The sequence below is a fragment of the Lucilia sericata genome, unplaced genomic scaffold, assembly GCF_015586225.1.
Source record: "Lucilia sericata isolate MDLA Ls3-8-SP2 unplaced genomic scaffold, ASM1558622v1 Contig000755F_arrow, whole genome shotgun sequence".
Lineage (NCBI taxonomy): Eukaryota > Metazoa > Arthropoda > Insecta > Diptera > Calliphoridae > Lucilia > Lucilia sericata.
The window spans coordinates 187936-207500 of NW_023994752.1; the positions used below are offsets into that span (position 1 = coordinate 187936).

At 31.9% G+C, this 19565-nt stretch overlaps 6 protein-coding genes across 7 annotated transcripts in view; 3 read left to right on the forward strand and 3 right to left on the reverse strand.

Annotated features, from left to right (window-relative positions):
• The first annotated feature begins 195 nt into the window (after positions 1-195).
• Positions 196-2962, forward strand: LOC119607857 (fat storage-inducing transmembrane protein). Its single transcript, XM_037961968.1, has 2 exons — positions 196-1082; positions 1913-2962. Exons 1-2 carry the CDS (start codon positions 578-580, stop codon positions 2599-2601), a joined length of 1194 nt encoding a protein of 397 aa, XP_037817896.1. The 5' UTR covers positions 196-577; the 3' UTR covers positions 2602-2962.
• Positions 2963-2971: 9 nt separating this feature from the next.
• On the reverse strand, positions 2972-8095 carry LOC119607858 (ganglioside-induced differentiation-associated protein 1). Its single transcript, XM_037961969.1, has 4 exons — positions 7603-8095; positions 3808-4000; positions 3559-3741; positions 2972-3496 (listed from the first exon to the last, which is right to left on the reverse strand). The coding sequence occupies exons 1-4, from the start codon at positions 7732-7734 to the stop codon at positions 3006-3008; spliced, it is 999 nt and encodes a 332-aa protein (XP_037817897.1). The 5' UTR covers positions 7735-8095; the 3' UTR covers positions 2972-3005.
• LOC119607855 (pentatricopeptide repeat-containing protein 1, mitochondrial) overlaps positions 3718-19565 on the reverse strand; it is a 16490-nt gene continuing 642 nt past the window's right edge. The window contains exons 2-7 of one of the 2 annotated variants that reach the window (XR_005231769.1): positions 19089-19565; positions 18142-18912; positions 17912-18086; positions 17454-17851; positions 3808-4000; positions 3718-3741 (exon numbers count right to left, since the gene is read on the reverse strand). The exon at positions 19089-19565 is cut by the window's right edge and continues 79 nt beyond it. Coding sequence is in view for 1 of the 2 variants with exons in the window: in XM_037961966.1 (XP_037817894.1) it covers positions 17468-17851; positions 17912-18086; positions 18142-18912; positions 19089-19565 (1807 nt within the window). In the remaining variant the exon portion in view is untranslated. Of the gene's footprint in view, positions 3742-3807; positions 4001-17227; positions 17852-17911; positions 18087-18141; positions 18913-19088 lie in introns of those variants that run through there. The other variant, XM_037961966.1, reaches the window with a different exon arrangement.
• On the forward strand, positions 13414-15393 carry LOC119607859 (dehydrogenase/reductase SDR family member 4). The gene is made up of 4 exons (XM_037961970.1): positions 13414-13815; positions 13876-14278; positions 14334-14468; positions 15082-15393. The coding sequence occupies exons 1-4, from the start codon at positions 13550-13552 to the stop codon at positions 15250-15252; spliced, it is 975 nt and encodes a 324-aa protein (XP_037817898.1). The 5' UTR covers positions 13414-13549; the 3' UTR covers positions 15253-15393.
• On the reverse strand, positions 15284-16140 carry LOC119607861 (charged multivesicular body protein 2b). Its single transcript, XM_037961972.1, has one exon. The coding sequence runs from the start codon at positions 16009-16011 to the stop codon at positions 15379-15381; it is 633 nt and encodes a 210-aa protein (XP_037817900.1). The 5' UTR covers positions 16012-16140; the 3' UTR covers positions 15284-15378.
• LOC119607860 (EKC/KEOPS complex subunit TP53RK) lies at positions 16612-17432 on the forward strand. The gene has a single exon (XM_037961971.1). The coding sequence runs from the start codon at positions 16678-16680 to the stop codon at positions 17362-17364; it is 687 nt and encodes a 228-aa protein (XP_037817899.1). The 5' UTR covers positions 16612-16677; the 3' UTR covers positions 17365-17432.

Sequence of the window (19565 nt, forward strand, 5' to 3'; positions counted from 1 at the left end):
AATAAAAAATGTTTAGTATATTGATTGTTATTTTGACAACTCTCACAACCTTATAAATATTTCATTCCACAAAGAAAACATGAAATAACAACTCTGTTGAGTGGGTTAACACAACAATGTCGATAAGGCCGTACTTATCGCTCTCATCAATTGTCATAAATTTCCCTTTTTATTGACATAGGAAATTCCCAAAATAAACCAAAAAATAAATTGCAGGTGAAGTGATTTTCTATTTTTTACTTCAGCATGGAATTTGTTTAACAAATATTTTCATTAAATATTGTTTAATTGTTAAAGAAAATAAGACGAAAAAGTAATTAAAAAATGTAATTTTAAACAACGATTTAATAATCAAATGAAATATAACAAATAATAATAGACTTTGATTTATAAAATATACATAACAAATACTTAAATCTACGTGTTCTTTCTTTGCTGGGCAACTAGTTGAACTTTGACTCAAAATATTGAAACATCTCATGAACTTTTCACTTTCACTTTTTACGTTAACAAAACTATAATTGCAACATCACCTAAAAAAACCAATAAACAAACGAAACGTACAAAATCCGGTAAAATGGCCACTAAAAGAAAACCCATACGACCTAATGTGTATACGGGCCCACAAATGAACTTCCGCGGGGGGCCTGATGTAACTAGATCTGAAGCCAAAGGCACACGTCCCACTGCTCCACCAACAAGCATTAGGGAAATAATGGTCATGATGATAATGCATATTTGTAAAAAGACTATTTTCTTTGATACAAATCTTAAGGTGGCTCTGTATTTGGGTAGTTTGTTTATAATATCATTGATTGGTGATTTTATACCATTTCCCAAGACGTATTTTGCACGTTCGGATAATTTGTTTAATGTTTACTTTGTAAAAGTTGGTTGGGGTTGGACTCTATTGTTTTCGGTGCCATTTGTAGTGATGACTTCATATACACTGTGCTGTGGTGACATGAAGAAGTTATTGCGTCATCATGTCCCACGTATTGCTATCGCTACATTCTTTTGGTTTTTCTGGACGAAATTGTTTAATGTTATTGAAACGTCATATGGAAAATGTACAGCTAAAGGTAAGTGGTAGTCTTATAAGTTTTATTACTTTTATGTTGTTCGAGGGATAGTTTTGTTGTTATTATGCTCCTTATAAAAATTTTACATAAATCGTGCAGATCTGATAATGCATTAGCTCGGAATTTGGAAAATGCCTTTAAATAAGATACATTAATACTAGTATTTTGCTATTTATAGTTTAGTTTTGAAGCAGTCTTTACAGGCAGACTCCGGGGGGTCAATTGTATTCCAATTAATTCAAAAACTATCTTTCAATTATTAGAAGAAATTATGAGAAAAGCGAAAAATATATAAAAATTAATCTATCCAAAGCTTTAGCCCATCAGACTCTAACGGCCTAATTCATCCCCAACATCCCCAATGTTACTTTTGTTAGAAAATGTTTCTATCGACCAGTTTGCAATTGTTTAAAGTTTCTTATATTTCACTAAAAATTTTAATTTTCATTAAAAATTTTAATTTTCATTAAAAATTTTAATTTTTACTAAAAATTTTAATTTTTACTAAAAATTTTAATTTTCACTAAAAATTAAATTTTCACTAAAAATTTAATTTTTCTCTCAAAATTTAAGTTTTCACTAAAAATTTAAAATTTTACTAAAAATTTAAATTTTTACTAAAAATTTAAATTTTTACTAAAAATTTAAATTAGCGCTAAAAATTTAAATTTTCACTAAAAATTTAAATTTCCACAAAAATTCAAGTTTTTACAAAAATTTCCTATTTATACTACAAATTCAATATCCTCAACAAAAAATCAATCAAAATTTAAATTTCACTCACCAGAATTGAATAATTTCTCATTGAAATAAAACTTTTCTTTTTTAAGGTTTTTCCACCAAATCAAGTTGTCTTCGGGCTGGCCACTTATGGAATGGATTTGATATATCTGGTCACGCTTTTATTCTAATACACTCGAGTCTGGTACTTATCGAAGAAGCAAGACCCATTATAAAATGGGAAACTATTAAAGAACATTTACGCAACGAACTACATGATCGTTCTATAGCCGAAACATCGAGCACAAATCCTCTACGCAATCTAAACGATGAACAAATGCGAAATTTGAAATTTCTTTATGAACGTCTAACACCCATTATACGCACTTTATTCATTGGTATGGCTGCCTTGCAATTGTTATGGGATGTAATGCTTGTGGGCACTATGCTCTACTATCATCGTATGATTGAGAAGTTTATTAGTGGTATTATTGCTATTTTCACCTGGTATTTCACTTATCGCTTTTGGTATCGTTCGTCAGTATTACCGGATCCAGCAGGAAGTGGTGAATTTTTCTATCAAAAGGAGAATAAGGATGCATTTGTTTTTAGACGTCAAAATAGTATGACTTCAATGCCAAATGCAAATGTGCCATCGACAAGTAGTGGTTTTAGAAGTGCTGCCGGTGGCAGCAGTCAAGCACAAGTACCTAAATTTATGGGTATGCCACTTTACACTAGTCCTAAAGCAGCGAGTTCTTCCATTACCAGCTCAAATGGTAATGGTAATGATAGGTAGATCAATGTATTGATCGTTCATTGAAGACGTTAGTGAAAATTACATTTTATGTGTTGGGTAATAAAGTTTAAGGTGTTAATTTTTTTATATACCAAATTTTAAATACCTCGAGAGCTTTTTTATTTGGTGATTGAATTTCTAATGAGTTCAAGTGTTTTATTTAATTTATTAAAGCTATATTTAAGTTTATGTGTTCTTAGTGTAATCTTTTTTGTTTCTCTAGTTTGTGAACTTTTAAATTGTATGTATTTTTTATTTGTTTTTTATTTTTTAATATAACGATTTATTTGCGTATGTAGTTTTCATTTAACTGTATTAAAATAATTGTCGTAAAGTTTATTGTTTTCATTTATTAACAACATATTGTGTGTTTTTATTTATTTATTTATTTAAAATGGTTTTACTTATTTATGAGCAAAGGCGGCAAATACTGCCATACCCAAAACACCAGCACTGGCTCCGATTATATAGTTGGATGGTGTCATTTGCCACATATCTTTCAGTATTTCAAAATTAGTTGGCATTAACTTTTCATAGGAGGCACGTTTCTTGAAACGTAAAAAATAACTCTCCACACGTGGCAGTTTTCCATAAGACCAATAGTAGTTCTCAAAACCCAATTGGTATAAACGTAATAGCAACAAGCCAAAGCAAACATCAGCCATACAAAAATCATTAGAGACAAGCCATTCCCTGGCAGGATGAGCCACCATATCGTCTTCAACGAAACGTAAAACATTGTGAATGGCATCCAAGATTTTTTGATATTCTAGACGTGAATAAACGATACGTTTACGACGCTCTTGCAAATCTAATTTACGCAATAAGGCTGCTTTATGATCTTCCACTTTATCGATGGATTCCTTTAAAAGGCCATAAACTTTTTCATTATTCTCTGTAAATAACAATTAATTCTTTAAATAAGAAAATTAAGAATAAATTTCTAAAAAAACTTACTCAAGCAAGTTTTCCTTATAGGTCCAATGAATGGTGGTTTTGGTACTAGTTTTAAATCATCATGTATAAACGAGCCCAAACTTAAGGCACCTACTGGTAAATGGCCCAAGATTTGTTCGAACAATAGCATTTTCTCATTCTCTAAAGAATTATTATTTTTCGGTTTCAATGACTTGCAATCACCTAAAATAATGAAAACAAATTTAATTAATAATTAAATATAATTATTTTTGTTGAAGTCAACTTTACCGCCTTGAAATTTATTTTCTATATAATTAATGATATGCGACGAATCGGGTACTACAAAGGAACCATCTTGTAGAACGGGTACATCGGCTTTAGGATTTAAATTTAAAAACCAATTTGAGTATTGCTCGCCATTTAATAAATCCACAACATAAGGTGTGAATTCAATATTTTTCTCATATAAAAGTAAGAGGATCTGAAAATAAGAAAATTAAAAAGATAAATTAAAACGACGTTTGAATAAAAAATTCTTTTCACGAAAAATTCATTTTGATTCTCAAAACTCTTTTTACTAAAATCGACATTCCCATTGGGATGAAATTTATAATGGATGACTTCCAAAACGTACCAATACTAAGTTTAAATACAAGTAAGAAAGTATAGTCGGGCGTGGCCGACCATATGATACCCTACACCAGTTATGAATATTAAATGTGATATATTTTTCATAAAAAAGCATTTATCTTCAATATTCCCTTGTTCCGATACATTTAAGCAATTTATGAATGAAAAACTAATTTTCTGAAAGAGGCTTTATATGGGGGCTAGGGGCAAATATGGACCAAGCCCGATAAAATTGTGTGAATATATTTATATTTACATAATATTTTATTGTGCTAAATTTCATCGCGATATTTGTGTTTATAAGTTAATTCGGAACATTCAAGTGATTTTCGGAAGGGAAATTTGTATTGGAGCTAGGGTCAAATGAGACCCGATCTTTATGAAATTTGGCAGGGTCATCAAGACTTCTATAAAACTTAGTTGCGCCGCATTTTATCGATATATCTGTATTTTTAACATAATTATGAGCTCAAAAGTCCTTTTCAGGGGGTTCTGTTCTATGGGGGCTAGGTGAAATAATGGACCGATTTTAACCATTTTCAATAGGCTTCGTCCTTGGGTCAAATAAAACGTGCGTGCCAAATTTCATCCAATTATCTTGAAAATTGCGACCTGTACCTTGCGCACAAGGTTTACATGGACAGCCAGCCAGCCAGACGGACGGACATAGCTTAATCGACTCAGAAAACGATTCTAAGCCGATTGGTAAACTTTAAGGTGGGTGTAGGACGAATATTTTTGTATGTTACAAACATCAGCACAAATCCAATATACCCTCCCCACTAAAGAGGTGTAGGGTATAACAATTTCACTGCACTATTTAAATACACTTAGGCCTATATCGGACCTGTTATGCACTCCTTAACCAGGGCCTCAGTTGGGAATCGAACTCACCACCTCCGGTCTACCAGACTAGAACACTAACCACTAACCTACCGGAGACCAAAATATAGGAGATAATACATTCCTGTGCATTCCTGATGCGACTTTCTTGTTTTTTTAATCATTTCAAAAAATGAAGAGAGCCATACGACTGTCAAATTTTCCATCCGTATTTTCTCTCAATGTGTGATGATTTCGTTACATATTGCGTTTAGACGATCCCATTCGATCTCTTTTACACAAAATTTTGACAGATCATATTACTTGTGTGTTCGTGTGAAGGGGACTTAAATCACTAGTGTATAAAAAAGATACACTTAGACAGTTAAAGGTCGGGTATAGGCACTTCCATGGCAGAATTAGAAAGGTGACTGCTTTATTTTTGAGCTTTCTGTCAAAAGTTGTTATTGTTTGCAAATAAAGGCCTAAATCATAAACAAAATTTTTATTTAATAAACCGTTAAAAAAAATAAAATTTTGTTTATGAATAAGGGGAAAAATGCATGTTGTTTTTGTATTGTTGTAGTGGTGCATTCGCCAGTCTAATTTTGCAATGGCTAGGTAAATCCTTCTTAGAGCCAATCTTTAGGTGAAAGATTAGCGATTAAATTAAAATTAATCCTCGAAAGATGTTTTTGAGTACTCAATTAGTTAATTTTGTTTGCAAGTTTAAGCGCCCAATGGAGGTGGTTTAATCTTAAGCACAAAATGCAAAAGTGTAAACAGCTGATGCAAAAAAATTAATAAAATTTTTATAAATATAAACATTAAAATGTTCTATTTATTGATTAGTATAAATTATGGACACTTCAAAATACATTTTTTTGTTTTTAATTTAAGTTTTCATTAATTTTCATATTAAATTTACAATTGTCTTCTTCTTTTTTATAAAATATGCATTGTTTTGATAACAAACAGTGAAGTTTTCTGTTGTTTTGTATGGCAACACTGCGAAGTTTAATCTTGTACTCAAAAACATCAAAGAGGATTGACATAAGATTAAATTTATTTTTAGATTAACTAATCTGATTATTAATTGGCATTTGATTACCATCTCAAAAACCCGCTCTTAAAGTTATTTTTAAATTTTTTATGAAAGTGTTAAGATTTTATCGCTTTTATTTTTGAAGTGTAATTTTTATACCCTACACCACTTTAGTGGGGAGGGTATATTGGATAGGTGCTGATGTTTGTAACATACAAAAATATTCATCCTAGACCCACCTTAAAGTATACCAATCGGCTTAGAATCGTTTTCTGAGTCGATTAAGCTATGTCCGTCCGTCCGTCCGTCTGGCTGGCTGTCCATGTAAACCTTGTGCGCAAGGTACAGGTCGCAATTTTCAAGATAATTGGATGAAATTTGGCACGCACGTTTTATTTGACCCAAGGACGAAGCCTATTGAAAATGGTTAAAATCGGTCCATTATTTCACCTAGCCCCATAGAACAGAACCCCCCGAAAAGGGCTTCTGAGCTCATAATTATGTTAAATATACAGATATACCGATAAAATACGGCACAACTAAGTTTTATAGAAGTCTTGATGACCCTGCCAAATTTCATAAAGATCGGGCCACATTTGACCCTAGCTCCCATACAAAGTTCCCTTCAGAAAATTACTTGAATGTCCCAAATTAACTTATAAACACAAATATCGCGATGAAATTCAGCACAATAAAATATTATGTAAATATAAATATATTCACAAAGTTTTATAGGGCTTGGTCCATATTTGCCCCTAGCCCCCATATAAAGCCTCTTTTAGAAAATTAGTTTTTCATCCGTAAATTGCTTTAGTGTATCGGAACAAGGGAATATTGAAGATAAATGCTTTATTATGAAAAATAAATCACATTTAATATTCATAACTGGTGTAGGGTATCATATGGTCGGCCACGCCCGACTATACTTTCTTACTTGTTTTATTTAATATCGTTTAGGGTAGCGAAGCCCGTCGGGTACTCTGGTAAATAATAAATCTTTAAAATCGAATCAAATTTATTTAAGTTGTATTGTTTACCACAATCAAATTTTCGAATATTTGTTCATGTTTACTCTAAAATATTGCACAATGTGTGAAAAATACACTGAAGAAAATGATTATTGGAAAACAGTTCAATTTTGAATTAGAAATAATAAATATAATAAATATATAGAAAATCAAAAAGGTAAGTATATATAGTAATGTCCAATCGAAATTTACTTTTGTTTTGAAACGTTTTTTATAATTTAATTAACACTTAACCTATTAAAAATTTGTTCTTTTAATGTTTTTTTATTTTTTATTAATTCTACTAATAGGAAATACATTTTTTATAGACACTGTAAATCAGATATTAAGTGTTCTTTTTAAATTCTCATAATTTATTTAATTTTATATTAATTTTCACCACATTTTTCGCTCTATTTAATATAGTACACTAACTTCTTAATTATTATTATTATTTTTTTTTTTTAATTTTAAATAAGATCACATGATATATATTAATTAAACTCTTTTTATATGTATGTATGTAAATATTTTTAAATTATGTTTTAATCTTAAGAGCATTAAATATTATAGACATACTTTTTGTGAATGGAAATTATAGGGATGAAAATATAAAACTAATTCATCCTCTTTAAAAGTGGGTGCTTTAAAATCCTTTAGCAATGATGTCGGAGGTGGTGTATGATTTAGATGTGGAATATTTTCACTCATTTCTTTAGTCTTTTTTTCTTCGACTACTAAACGATAACACACACACGAGAAGTCAGCGCTAACGGGCCGTATATTTCCTTAACAAACTGACTTTTCTTACTGTTTTTATGCAGTTATAACTTAAAAGTTCATACTAAACGGAAAACGTCTATAATTTGTGTGTGTGTGTCTAGTTAGTTACTCTCTTCTGCTCACGATAAAAAGTATTAAGATTTTGTTTTCAATGTTCGTTTCATCACATGCTTTAACTAACGCACACACGAAACTTTATGGTTAATAAGAAAATAAATATTCGTAGTACTAGTAGTAGTACGATCCGTAGACTTAATGACTATACTGCATGAGTTGTTTGTCGCAGTCTAGACTAGACTATGCTCCACAATTTACCTTAAACTAAAAACAACTGAAAACAGCTAAAAAAAAAATAAATTTTGTAGTGGGACAGATTTTAGATATCTATTATTTTCAGATTTTGATTGTATGTATTTTATAAAAATAATTTGTTTTGATCTTAATTTACACTTTTTTTCAGTGCGGAGCGTATGTAGTAGTGGAAGTCATTCTAATTTGTTTATTTTTCTCATCAACGTTGTACTACTTGTACAATTACTGAATTCAAATTAAAAATTTTAAATTTACTAAAAAGCAGAGGGTAGACAGATAGCTGGAGTGGAGATTTTAGAGTTGATTGCTCATTAATCTGTGAAATAAGTGTGAAATTTTATTAAGTACTTTTATTTAAATTTTAATAAAAAATATACCTACAACCCTAATGATTTTTTTTAATAAATTTAAACAGAATTGAAAAATATATATGGAAATAAGTTTCCCAATAAACCGAATGATATTATATACATACAGTGGTGGCCATGAGGTTAGCACATTTGGTATCTGTTAAATATAAAATCAAATATTTCCTATAGTTCTTAACTTTTTTAACAAATTCTTTTTTATGCGTAACACATGTCCTTCGAGGATCACGACACATTACATTTTGTTCCACTACTTTGTTGCAGATAGATTTCTTTCTTTCCAAAGTACATCTACCCCAAAAAAAATCTGGACATAAGTTTAGCACAAAATAAAAAAATCATTAAAAAATTAAAAATAAAGCAAAGAAACTGGATAATTTTATGTAATTTCACTTAAAATTTTATATTTTGTAGAATAGTTGCACATTTTGATAATATCATTTCTTCTCCTGGACATAATCTTCACCAGAACCCACTAGAAATTTCATGACATAAATTTTAACTTTCAGCCCATAAATAGGCAAAATTCTTAGGAATTTGTGTTTTATTTGTTGCACCATTTCGTTTAATATGTTCCCTATTGGATTGGGATCTAGAAATTATTCTGGGGGCTGCAAACATGTCAATCTCGCTCGCTTCCAAGAAGCTCCTCTCTGTACTTTTAACATATTTTGGGTCATTGTCGACCAAAAAACGCCATTTAACTGAACTTTTGTCCACTCATTATACCCTACACCACTTTAGTGGGGAGGGTATATTGGGTTTGTGCTGATGTTTGTAACGCACAATAATATTGGTCCTATACCCACCTTAAAGTATACCAATCGGCTCAGAATCATTTTCTGGGTCGATTTAGCTATGTCCGTCCGTCTGTCCGTCCGTCTGTCCGTCCGTCCGTCTGTCCGTCCGTCTGTCCGTCCGTCCGTCCGTCCATGTAAACCTTGTAATCAAACTACAGTTCGTAATTTTGAAGATAATTCAATGAAATTTGGTACATGATCTCCTATTGTGCCAGGGACGAAGCCTATTGAAAATGGTTAAGATCGGTCCATTATTTCACCTAGCCCCCATACAACTGATCCCCCCAATAGGGCTTGTAATTCTTGTAATCAAACTACAGGTCGCAATTTTGGAGATAATTCAATGAAACTTGGCACATGATCTTTTATGGTATCGTAGACAAAGCCTATTGAAAATGGTTAACATCGGTCCATTATTTCACCTAGCCCCCATACAACTGAACCCCTCGAATAGGGCGTTTAAAACTTGTAATCAAACTACAGGTCGCAATTTTGGAGATAATTCAATGAAATTTGGCACATGATCTTTTATGGTACCGTAGATGAAGCCTGTTGAAAATGGTTTACATCGGTCCATTATTTCACCTAGCCCCCATACAACTGAACCCCTCGAATAGGGCTTTTAAAATTTGTAACCAAACTACAGGTCGCAATTTTGGAGATAATTCAATGAAATTTGGCACATGATCTTTTATGGTATCGTAGACGAAGCCTATTGAAAATGGTTAACATCGGTCCATTATTTCACCTAGCCCCCATACAACTGAACCCCCGAATAGGGCTTTTAAAACTTGTAATCAAACTACAGTTACAAAGCCGCCGAATAGGGCTTTTAAGTTCATAATTATGTTTAATATACTCATATCTCAACAAAAAGCTGCAATAACCAAGTTGTATACAAGACTTGATGACCCCCACGAATTCCATAAAAATAGGTTCTCATATGACCCTAGCCCCTATGAAAAGCCCCCATCAAAATTTCACTTAAATGTCCACAATTTTATTCAACAATAAACGGCTTAAGTATGTATATCTAAGGCAAGGTACAATTCAACTTAAATGCTTTATTATGGCAACTAAATCTCATTATATTTTTGTCAAAGGTGTAGGGTATTATATGGTCGGCCTCGCCCGACTATAATTTCTTACTTGTTTTTTTACTAAAATATTTAAGAGTCTATTTTGATAGTCATACTGATCCATTTGTGCATCCACCTTGCGTATAGAACCTCCACTAGCCCGGAAAACGCCTCCGAATTCGTCATATTTCACCCATTGTGTTTTATGGTTTTAAATGTACACTTTGGTTGTTGCTGCATGTTTGGAGTACAGCATAATTACATTTTTCCATCAAATTTGATCCTATTAATCTTCAACTAGTATCCTCCAATCATGCAGATAAAGCTAAAGTGTTCCAGAGAAATCATATATCACAATGGGGGGAAATTTCATGGTATTCATTGCATTTTCTTGGCATGCTGTTGGTCCTATATTGATGTTGGATGCAGAAGTGGATCCGTATGACTATCAAAATAGGATCTTAAATACTTTATTAAAAAAATCGGAGGACAAAGATGGCGTTTTTTGGTCGACATCGACCGTAAATATGCTAAAAGTGCTGAGATGAGCTGCTTGGAAGCGACCGGGATTGTCATGTTTGCAGTGCCCAGTATATTTTCTCGATTCCAATTCAATAGAGAACATATAACATAATATGGACCAACAAATAAAAGCAGAAATCACCAAGAATTTTGCCAATTTATGGGCTGAAATTTCTAGAGGGTTCTGGTGAAGATTATGTCCAGGAGGAGGAATGATATTATCAAAATCTGCAACTATTCCACAAAATATAAAATCTTAAGTGCAATAAGATAAATATAACCGGTTGTTTTGTTTTATTTTTAATTTTTTAATGATTTTTTAATTTTGTGCTAAACTTATGTCAAGATTTTTTTGGGGGTAGATGTACTTTGGAAAGAAAAAAATCTACATGCAACAAAGTAGTGGAACAAAATGTAATGTGTCGTGATCCTCGAAGGACATGTGTTACGCATAAAAAAGAATTTGTTAAAAAAGTTAAGAACTATAGGAAATATTTGATTTTATATTTAACAGATACCAAATGTGCTAACCTCATGGCCACCACTGTATGTACATATATCTCATCTAGGTGATAAATAGTGATAGTTGTTCTCGAATCAAAAACGATAGTATTTACGGAAAATTTTACTACTCCATAGATTGGCCAATAGTCTAGTATCCAATAAACTTGTAGGCAATAAACTAGTCTAAAGGCTAGTTAATAGACTTGGTCATAGACAAGGCAATAGACTAGTCAATACTAGTACATAGACTGGTCAATACACTAATCCATAGACTAGTTAAGAGAATGGTATAGTCAATAGACTAGTCTACAGACGGGACTAGTCAATGGGCTATTCCATAAACTAGTCCATAGGCTAGCCAATAGATTAGTTCATAGAATGTCAATTAACATACCAATAGATTATTCCATAGCCTAGTCAATAGACTAGTCTATAGTTTACTCAATAATCCATAGACTAGTCTATAGAGTAGAAAGTTAATATAGGATTAAAAGAAGTGAATAAATTAGTTTAACTCTATTTTTATTAACTCCGCTGTACATGAATTTATGTTTTTTGTTTAAATAAACGGTATTATTTGTTATCTCTGCTAGAGGATTTACTTTTCAAACAAATGTGAGACAATACGTTATTGACCTAGAATTATAAATAGTGTATAAATTTAAGTAAATCTTTGAAGAATTTTTGAAGTTTTCTGAAACATATAACTGAATGTATGTACATTAGTATCCCAGCAAAAAAAAGAATATCCAAAGAAGCGAAAAAGAAGTAGAATTTACTCCATGGATGTATTGAAAAAGACCTGCAGAAGTGATGATTTTAACACAAGCTTGTCATAGGAGGGATGTCCTTTTTATTTGATTCCAAATTCACTACTTCTGAAGTCATTTTCAAGAAGTAATTTTTATGTTATTTTTTAGGAAGTTGTTTGGATGCGAAATTCTATTATAAAATACAACTAATTTTACTTAAATAATATTAACATTAATAAGGTAAATAGACACATTTAAAGCCCAAAAAAGTTTTTAACTCAAAAAATGTAAGAACAACAAAAATATATGTATCTTCGGCATTGAAAAAAATGGATTATTTTCGCTTCATCGGAAGTCATTAAACATAATTTCCACAGAAGGTAAAAAAATCACTTAGTGCTACTTTAGAAGTGGTGATAAATGTTCTTCTTTTGGAACTACTTCGTTTTATTTTTGATGGGATGTTAATTATCAGAACTATCTCACGTACCCTTTAAAATGATTTGCATTCCATAACATTATTATGATAAATTCTGAGTTTTGGGCAAATATGGGATTGGCGCCTTGATGTTCATCAGAGTGCATAATAAACGTACAAAAATTCGAAAATTGAAACTAAATTGTGCAAGATTTGTATATACATATGTATTTCGAAAAGTAAACAGTGTGGACAATATAAAAGAAGTGTATTTTTCAGAATTAAACATTTTTATTATTTTTTTGAAGTACATCCACTGTGGTTGTTTCTTTTTTTAAGATTAAATTTTAAAGATTTTTCAATTGCAAATGAAATGCCTAAAAATATGCATTAAACTTCATAAAATCGTTATCTACAGTATAAACAACAGCTGATTTTGTTTTCGTGTTTATACCCTTCAGTTTCGGAGGAGGGTGTATGGATTTGTCACTTTGTTTGTAATTTATAGAATTCAATTTTGAAATACATATTACAAAATAGCGAAGTCCATTTAGGTATGTCCGTTTGTCCATATGTGAATTGAAATCAGTTTTGTGGTGAGGACATGCTTTCAACAATTTTGCTATATAAAATCAACAAAATCGGTGCATAAATAACAGAATATGACCAAAATTCAGAAAGAAATCAATAATTGTTACAGAACTTTGAATATATGTATTAAAAAAGGAAAATATTCAAAGAACCTTTCATTTGATACGAGAGATAACCAAAAATAAATTTTTTATGGATTTTACTCATAAGATTTCGAAAAATAATTTTTTTGTTGAGAAGATATAGTGAAGGGTAAATAAGATTCGACAAAGCCAAATTTTACACTTTTACTTGTTTTGTTTATCAAAGTCCGAATTTTAATAAACAGTTAATTATATAAAAATAAACATTTTTATTATCATTAAATTATAAACTTAGTTCAAATTTTGCCATAAATATGTTGCATACTATCAAACAGGTTGGAAGTAAAGTATTTTTACAAACAAAAGCTAACAACACCTTATATACTATTGCCGCTTGCCGTGGGTTCAAAGTTCTGTCTGTTAATCAAAAACAAATACAAACGCAAAAAACAACAACTCTTCATACTAGTGGCCCTAAACATTGGCAGCAAAGGTTTGCCAGCGGCAGTAATACATTAACCAGCAATAATATGAAACGTTTACAGGGTAAAGTAGCTGTTGTAACAGCTTCCACTGATGGGTGAGTAACAAAAAAATAAAAAAGAAAATCTAAAGCAAAACCTATAATATTTGTTTATAGTATTGGATTTTCCATTGCCAAACGTTTGGCCCAGGACGGTGCCAATGTAGTTATCAGCAGTCGCAAGCAAAACAATGTGGATAAAGCAGTCGAGGAATTGCGCAAACTTAATTTAAATGTTTTAGGCTTAAAATGTCACGTTAGTGAATCGCAAGATCGTAAACAACTTTTCGAACAGACCATAAGCAAATATGGCAAAATTAATATTTTGGTGTCTAATGCCGCCACCAATCCCGCTGTGGGTGGTGTTTTGGATTGCGATGAAAAGGTGTGGGATAAAATATTCGATGTAAATGTTAAATCTTCCTATTTGCTGGCCAAAGAAGCTTTACCACATTTACGCAAAGAAAAGAATTCAAGCATTGTGTTCGTTTCATCTATTGCGGGTTATGATGCTTTTGAGGTAAGTCCAATCTATTATTTGTAAAAGTAACCTTCATATCTATTAATAATTTCAGCTTTTAGGAGCTTATTCCGTTAGCAAAACAGCCTTGATTGGTCTTACTAAAGCAGCAGCCAAAGACTTGGCACCTGAAGGTATACGCGTTAATTGTTTGGCACCCGGCATTATTAAAACTAAATTTTCTAAAACGGTAAATATTTAAAATCCACCGTATTTACGGTAAATTAGGGTGGCTCAGTTTACAGGAGGAAAATATTTTCTAAATTTGTTGTGAGTATTTGGTGTTCAGGAACAAAGGATAGAATATACTATTCTATAGTCCAGACTATATACTATATGGTCCAGAATATGGACTATTCTATAGTAAATAATATTCTATAGTCCAGAAAATAGACTATTCCATAGTCTAGGCTATAGACTATTCTATAGTTCAGACTGTAGACTATTCTATAGTCCAGACTGTAGACTATTCTATAGTCCTGACTATTGAGTTTATATTCTGCACTATCCAGACTATAGACTATTCATTAGTCCAAACTATATCCTGTACTATAATCCAAAATATAGATTTTTCTATAGTCCAGAATATATATTATCTTATAGTCCAGACTATAGACTATTCTATAGTCCAAACTGTAGACCACTTTATAGTCTGGACTACAAACAATTCTATAGTCATGACAAAATAAAATTTAAGGTTTTAAAAAAAACATCACTATGGCAAACATCAGCAATTTAATTTTGTTCCAGCCTACTGTAAAAATTTTCATTAACAATGTTATATTTCTTTATACATTTTACAGCTCTATGAAGATGAAGCAGCAAATGAGGCGGCTTTGTCTAAAATACCACTAAATCGTTTAGGTATGCCAGACGAAATGGCAGGAGTGGTATCATTTTTAGTATCCGATGATGCTAGCTATATAACTGGTGAAACTATAGTAGCATCTGGCGGCATGTCTGGACGTTTGTAAACGATTTATAAAAGTTTGAATGAATTATTGGTTTTATATATATGTAATGGATAAATTTATTAATAAAAACATAATCACGTTAAAATATAATGTAATAACTAATAATATAAAAATAAAAAGACAATTCTATGTGGAACGTAATTTAGCCAATTGAGCAGCAATATCCTTATCCGTGCGTGTATCTTCCAAACCACCCGAGGCAGCTGCTGGTACATTAGCCATTTTTCCTGAGATTTCAATGCCAATTTCATCGAGCACTTTATTGACAACAGCATTGGTTTCCTCTTCCTCATCCGAATCGGCTAACATATCGTCTAGGGTATCATTAATCATTTCATCAGTCATTTCCATTTTCATATTAGCCTGTTGGAAGTCCCGTACATTGGCAGCAATACTTTCGGGTTTCATGATTTTATTCATTTCAGCCATAGTTTTGGCCGACGTGCTCATGGCATTACTCAGCGCCACATTAGTGCCAATATTTTTATTCTGATAACCTATCGAAGTGATCTTACTGTTGGCCGCAAAAGTGCGTGCCTTTTGTTTACGTATCTCCACCAGTTGTTTGGCCAGTATGCGACAGACATCGTTGTTGCCTTGGGCTGCATTCTTTTTAATTTCCATCTGGAGTTTCTTTTCCTCCTCCTCCAATTTTCTTCGTTCTCTTTCAATATCTCGAGAGGCTTTTCTTAAATTTCTATCATTATCACGTTGTTGTTCCTTGAGAGAAGGAGCTTTGCCGAATAGATTGTTAAACATTTTTTTACGATTTTTTTTTATTTAAAAGGGAAAATTAATTGGAATATTTTATAAATTTTATATGTGTTTTTCCGAAGATGAATCACTTTTGTAGTTTTTTTTTTCTTGCTTTATGTTTACAAGAATATGATAAACAAAACAAATACAAACAGCTGACATTTAAGACAGTTTGTTGTTATTGTTTTTAAACATGGGATTACTTTTCTAAATTTAAATAATCGGTATTTTAAATTAGGATTTTCGTTTAGCTTTTTTAAACAACAATCTTAAAAAAAGTTAATTGATCTTAGATTTTTTCGGACCAGAAAAAAGTTTTGTTCTTAAAATTACAAATTTCTTAAATTCTAAAATTTCGACAATTTTTCCTTTTCTATACAACTTTCAAAAATTTTTCTTTTCATAAGAAATTCCTGAAATTTCAAAAGATTCATGGCAACCATTGGGTTATTTTAAAAATAAATATTATATTCTTATTTTGAACTAATATAATTTAATTTTATAATTTGTCTACTACTCTGATTAGTTTACTTCCCATAACATAACGGTTACTTTGTGTTTAAGTACTTTTAAATACAACACTGTCATCGCACATAATTTTCTCATTTTGTTTTTATTATTCAATTCTTAGCAGCCACCATCCAATTTGGACTGAAATCCAGCTAAAAAATGCCGGTAGAGAATATTTTAAAACAAGGAGCTGAAGGTCGTCTATATTTAGGAGAATACAAAGGCGAACGATGTCTAATAAAGGAAAGATTTGTGAAAAAATATCGCCATCAAGAGCTGGACAATCAAATCACCCGGCAACGTATGAAGGCCGAAACAAAGGCGGCCGGAAGATGTCAAACGGCTGGTATAATTGCACCCAGAATTCTACATATGGATTTGCAAGAACGTAAAATCTACATGGAATATTATGATAAAGCCATAACAGCCAAGGAATATATACAGAGAATAGTGGCTAGCGAAAAGGATAAGGCCGAGGAAGTTCTCAAATCATTGTGTACGGTTATAGGCAGTACCATAGGAAAAATGCATGCAAACAATATTATACATGGTGATCTAACTACTTCAAATATTTTGATAAATCCTAAGCAAGCAGACGATTTTACTGAATATGAGGTGGTATTTATAGATTTTGGTTTGAGCCACTATAATCAGGGTTCAGAAGATAAGGGAGTGGATTTATATGTTTTAGAGCGTGCTTTGTTGAGTACCCACAGTGAACAGCCTTATCTGTTCGAGTACATGTTGCAGGCCTATCGCTTAGCATGTGGTAAAGATGAGGCAACGGTGGTGGCTAAATTTGAGGAGGTCAGAGCCAGAGGACGTAAAAGGACAATGATTGGTTAAGTTTTTAAGTTCATTTTCTTTTCGTATTTTTCATTTTACTTAAACAATAAACAACATTTAAATTTAAATTAAATAAAAATTAAACTTACTTTTAGGAAAATAGTTAAGCAATCCTAAAGGGATTATTAGGATTAGATTGTTTCGTTTGTTGTTTATCATCAATATCTTCATTATTAACTTCTTCAGCTGAGTTGTTTAGCAGTTTTGCAGTTTGTGCTGCCAATTGCTCATCACCTTTAAGATTTTGTATTTTTATTTTCTTTATATATTTACGCAGTTTAGTTTTCTTAGCTAATTTTGCGTTTTTAATAGGTTCCATGCCTTCACCGTCCTGCTCCTTATAGTGATCATAGGGACGCTCTTTAAGTTTCTTAATGGCATCTTCTAATTTTAAACCATCTATGCCGTGCTCTTCTTGGTACAGTCTGTATTTATCACAAAATTTCTTATGTTCCTTTTTATACAATTTGTTTTTTGTAGTGGGATGCTAAAATTAAAAACAGGATTATAGAAGTGTCCTTTTTTTCAGTAAAATAAAATCACTTACTCTCGCATCTATGGCACGCGCACATTGTAGATAAAAATTGTTTAAATGTCTAAGGAATATTTCATTTGGTTTGATATTTTCATCCAAACTAATTTGCATAATTTCACAAATATAAGGAAACGATTTTTGGGCACAACCTTGTCTTAGCATGGCACCCAAAATCTGTATGTTCATTCTGAAATTGACATAAACTTAGGAAATTTTAACTACTAATAATCTGATATAACTACCTTATATCATTGTGTCGCATTTGTTCCAACAACTCCCTAGAACTTTCCACTGTTGTGCAACCTAATGCTAAAACACCATAGGTTACAATATCCGGATAAAGGCCAGCTGTACGTATCATAGATAAAACTTCTTTGCCACCTTCGTAATCAAAACGCATGGCTCTTTTCTTGATAAGAATATTAAAGAAGTCTATATCCGCCTTAAGACCTATTTTACGTATATATGTAAGCAGCTGTTTTTCGGCGGTATTTGTGGGCGGTATAACCTCTAACATAGTGGTAAATGTTTGTATATCTGGTGTAATATTTTTCGATTTCATTAGCTCTAAAAAACCTGTGAGACCACCCAGCAACAGAAATCTTTCATGTGGCTTTTGTACTTCGCTCAACGAAACCATACTGCCCAAGTGAGGTTGAGCCGCCAATAAATTGGGTAATTCAAGTGAAGTAGCTTCACTTTGTATCTGTAAGGCTTTGTCAGTTGAAGTCTCTTTTAGAGCTACTTTATTGGTATTGATTTCTTCAACCTCCTTATTTGACGTAGTAGATGAGGTACTTTCAATTTCATTGCTGGAGATTTTAGTGATTGTTGTTGTTTTAGCTGTTAGTTGTTTTTCAGGTGTTTCACTTAGTATAATCTGTAAAACCTTTTCCATTTCTTCTAAGTCTCCAAAACCACAATCACGTACACATCTTAGAACGGCATTAAACGAATAATAATCTGGTTCTATGTTTTTCTGCAACATTTTATGCCAAGTTAATAAGCAATGCCTGAAAGTATAATAAAATAAAATGGAATCTTTTGTATAGCGATAGTTAGATTTTGCTGATAGCTGATCAATTATAAATTTACTCGGAAAGAACTCAGCTTTGACTGTATAAAGTTTCTTTGCGATAGTTAACGAGATAACGAAACATATAAAAAATAAAATTGCTAAAACACTTACCTGAAACCATGTTTTTCATCACTAGCACATGCCTGTAGTAGAAAATTAAAGGTTTCTCCCGTCATTGGCAATTTCTTATCCCGCATTTCATCGGCCAGAATATAAGCCGTCTTAACATCGCCCCATCTACCAAATGTTTTAATCATCGAATTATAATTTTTCACATTAAACTCATAACCACTTTCCAATAGTGATTCCCTCAAACGTATAGCTCTTGTCAGACCATCTTGACGACTTGGCGCATTAGCACAAGCATTAAATAATGAAGTGTAAGTACTTTCTTTCACCTTAAGACCACGTTGACGCATTTTGGTATATAACTGAAATGCTTTGCGGGTATAACCGGCCTTGGCACAACCACTTATTAGTAAATTGTAGATATAGTTTTCGGGCTTAACACGATCTTCTTTTAACATGCGCACTTCCAAGACTTCTAAAGCTTCTTTTACGCGGTGATTTTTAAAGTGTTCCTTAATC

Excerpts from the sequence above, each read along its gene's own strand:
- LOC119607857 (XM_037961968.1), top strand. The coding sequence starts at position 578 with ATGGCCACTAAAAGAAAACCCATACGACCTAATGTGTATACGGGCCCA. Across the intron at positions 1,083-1,912 it reads TGGAAAATGTACAGCTAAAG|GTTTTTCCACCAAATCAAGT; the intron begins GTAAGTGGTAGT and ends TTCTTTTTTAAG.
- LOC119607858 (XM_037961969.1), bottom strand. The coding sequence starts at position 7,734 with ATGAGTGAAAATATTCCACATCTAAATCATACACCACCTCCGACATCA. Across the intron at positions 4,001-7,602 it reads ATAATTTCCATTCACAAAAA|ATCCTCTTACTTTTATATGA; the intron begins GTATGTCTATAA and ends TCTTATTTTCAG. Across the intron at positions 3,497-3,558 it reads TATAAGGAAAACTTGCTTGA|AGAATAATGAAAAAGTTTAT; the intron begins GTAAGTTTTTTT and ends TGTTATTTACAG.
- LOC119607859 (XM_037961970.1), top strand. The coding sequence starts at position 13,550 with ATGTTGCATACTATCAAACAGGTTGGAAGTAAAGTATTTTTACAAACA. Across the intron at positions 13,816-13,875 it reads GTAACAGCTTCCACTGATGG|TATTGGATTTTCCATTGCCA; the intron begins GTGAGTAACAAA and ends ATTTGTTTATAG. Across the intron at positions 14,279-14,333 it reads CGGGTTATGATGCTTTTGAG|CTTTTAGGAGCTTATTCCGT; the intron begins GTAAGTCCAATC and ends TAATAATTTCAG.
- LOC119607861 (XM_037961972.1), bottom strand. The coding sequence starts at position 16,011 with ATGTTTAACAATCTATTCGGCAAAGCTCCTTCTCTCAAGGAACAACAA.
- LOC119607860 (XM_037961971.1), top strand. The coding sequence starts at position 16,678 with ATGCCGGTAGAGAATATTTTAAAACAAGGAGCTGAAGGTCGTCTATAT.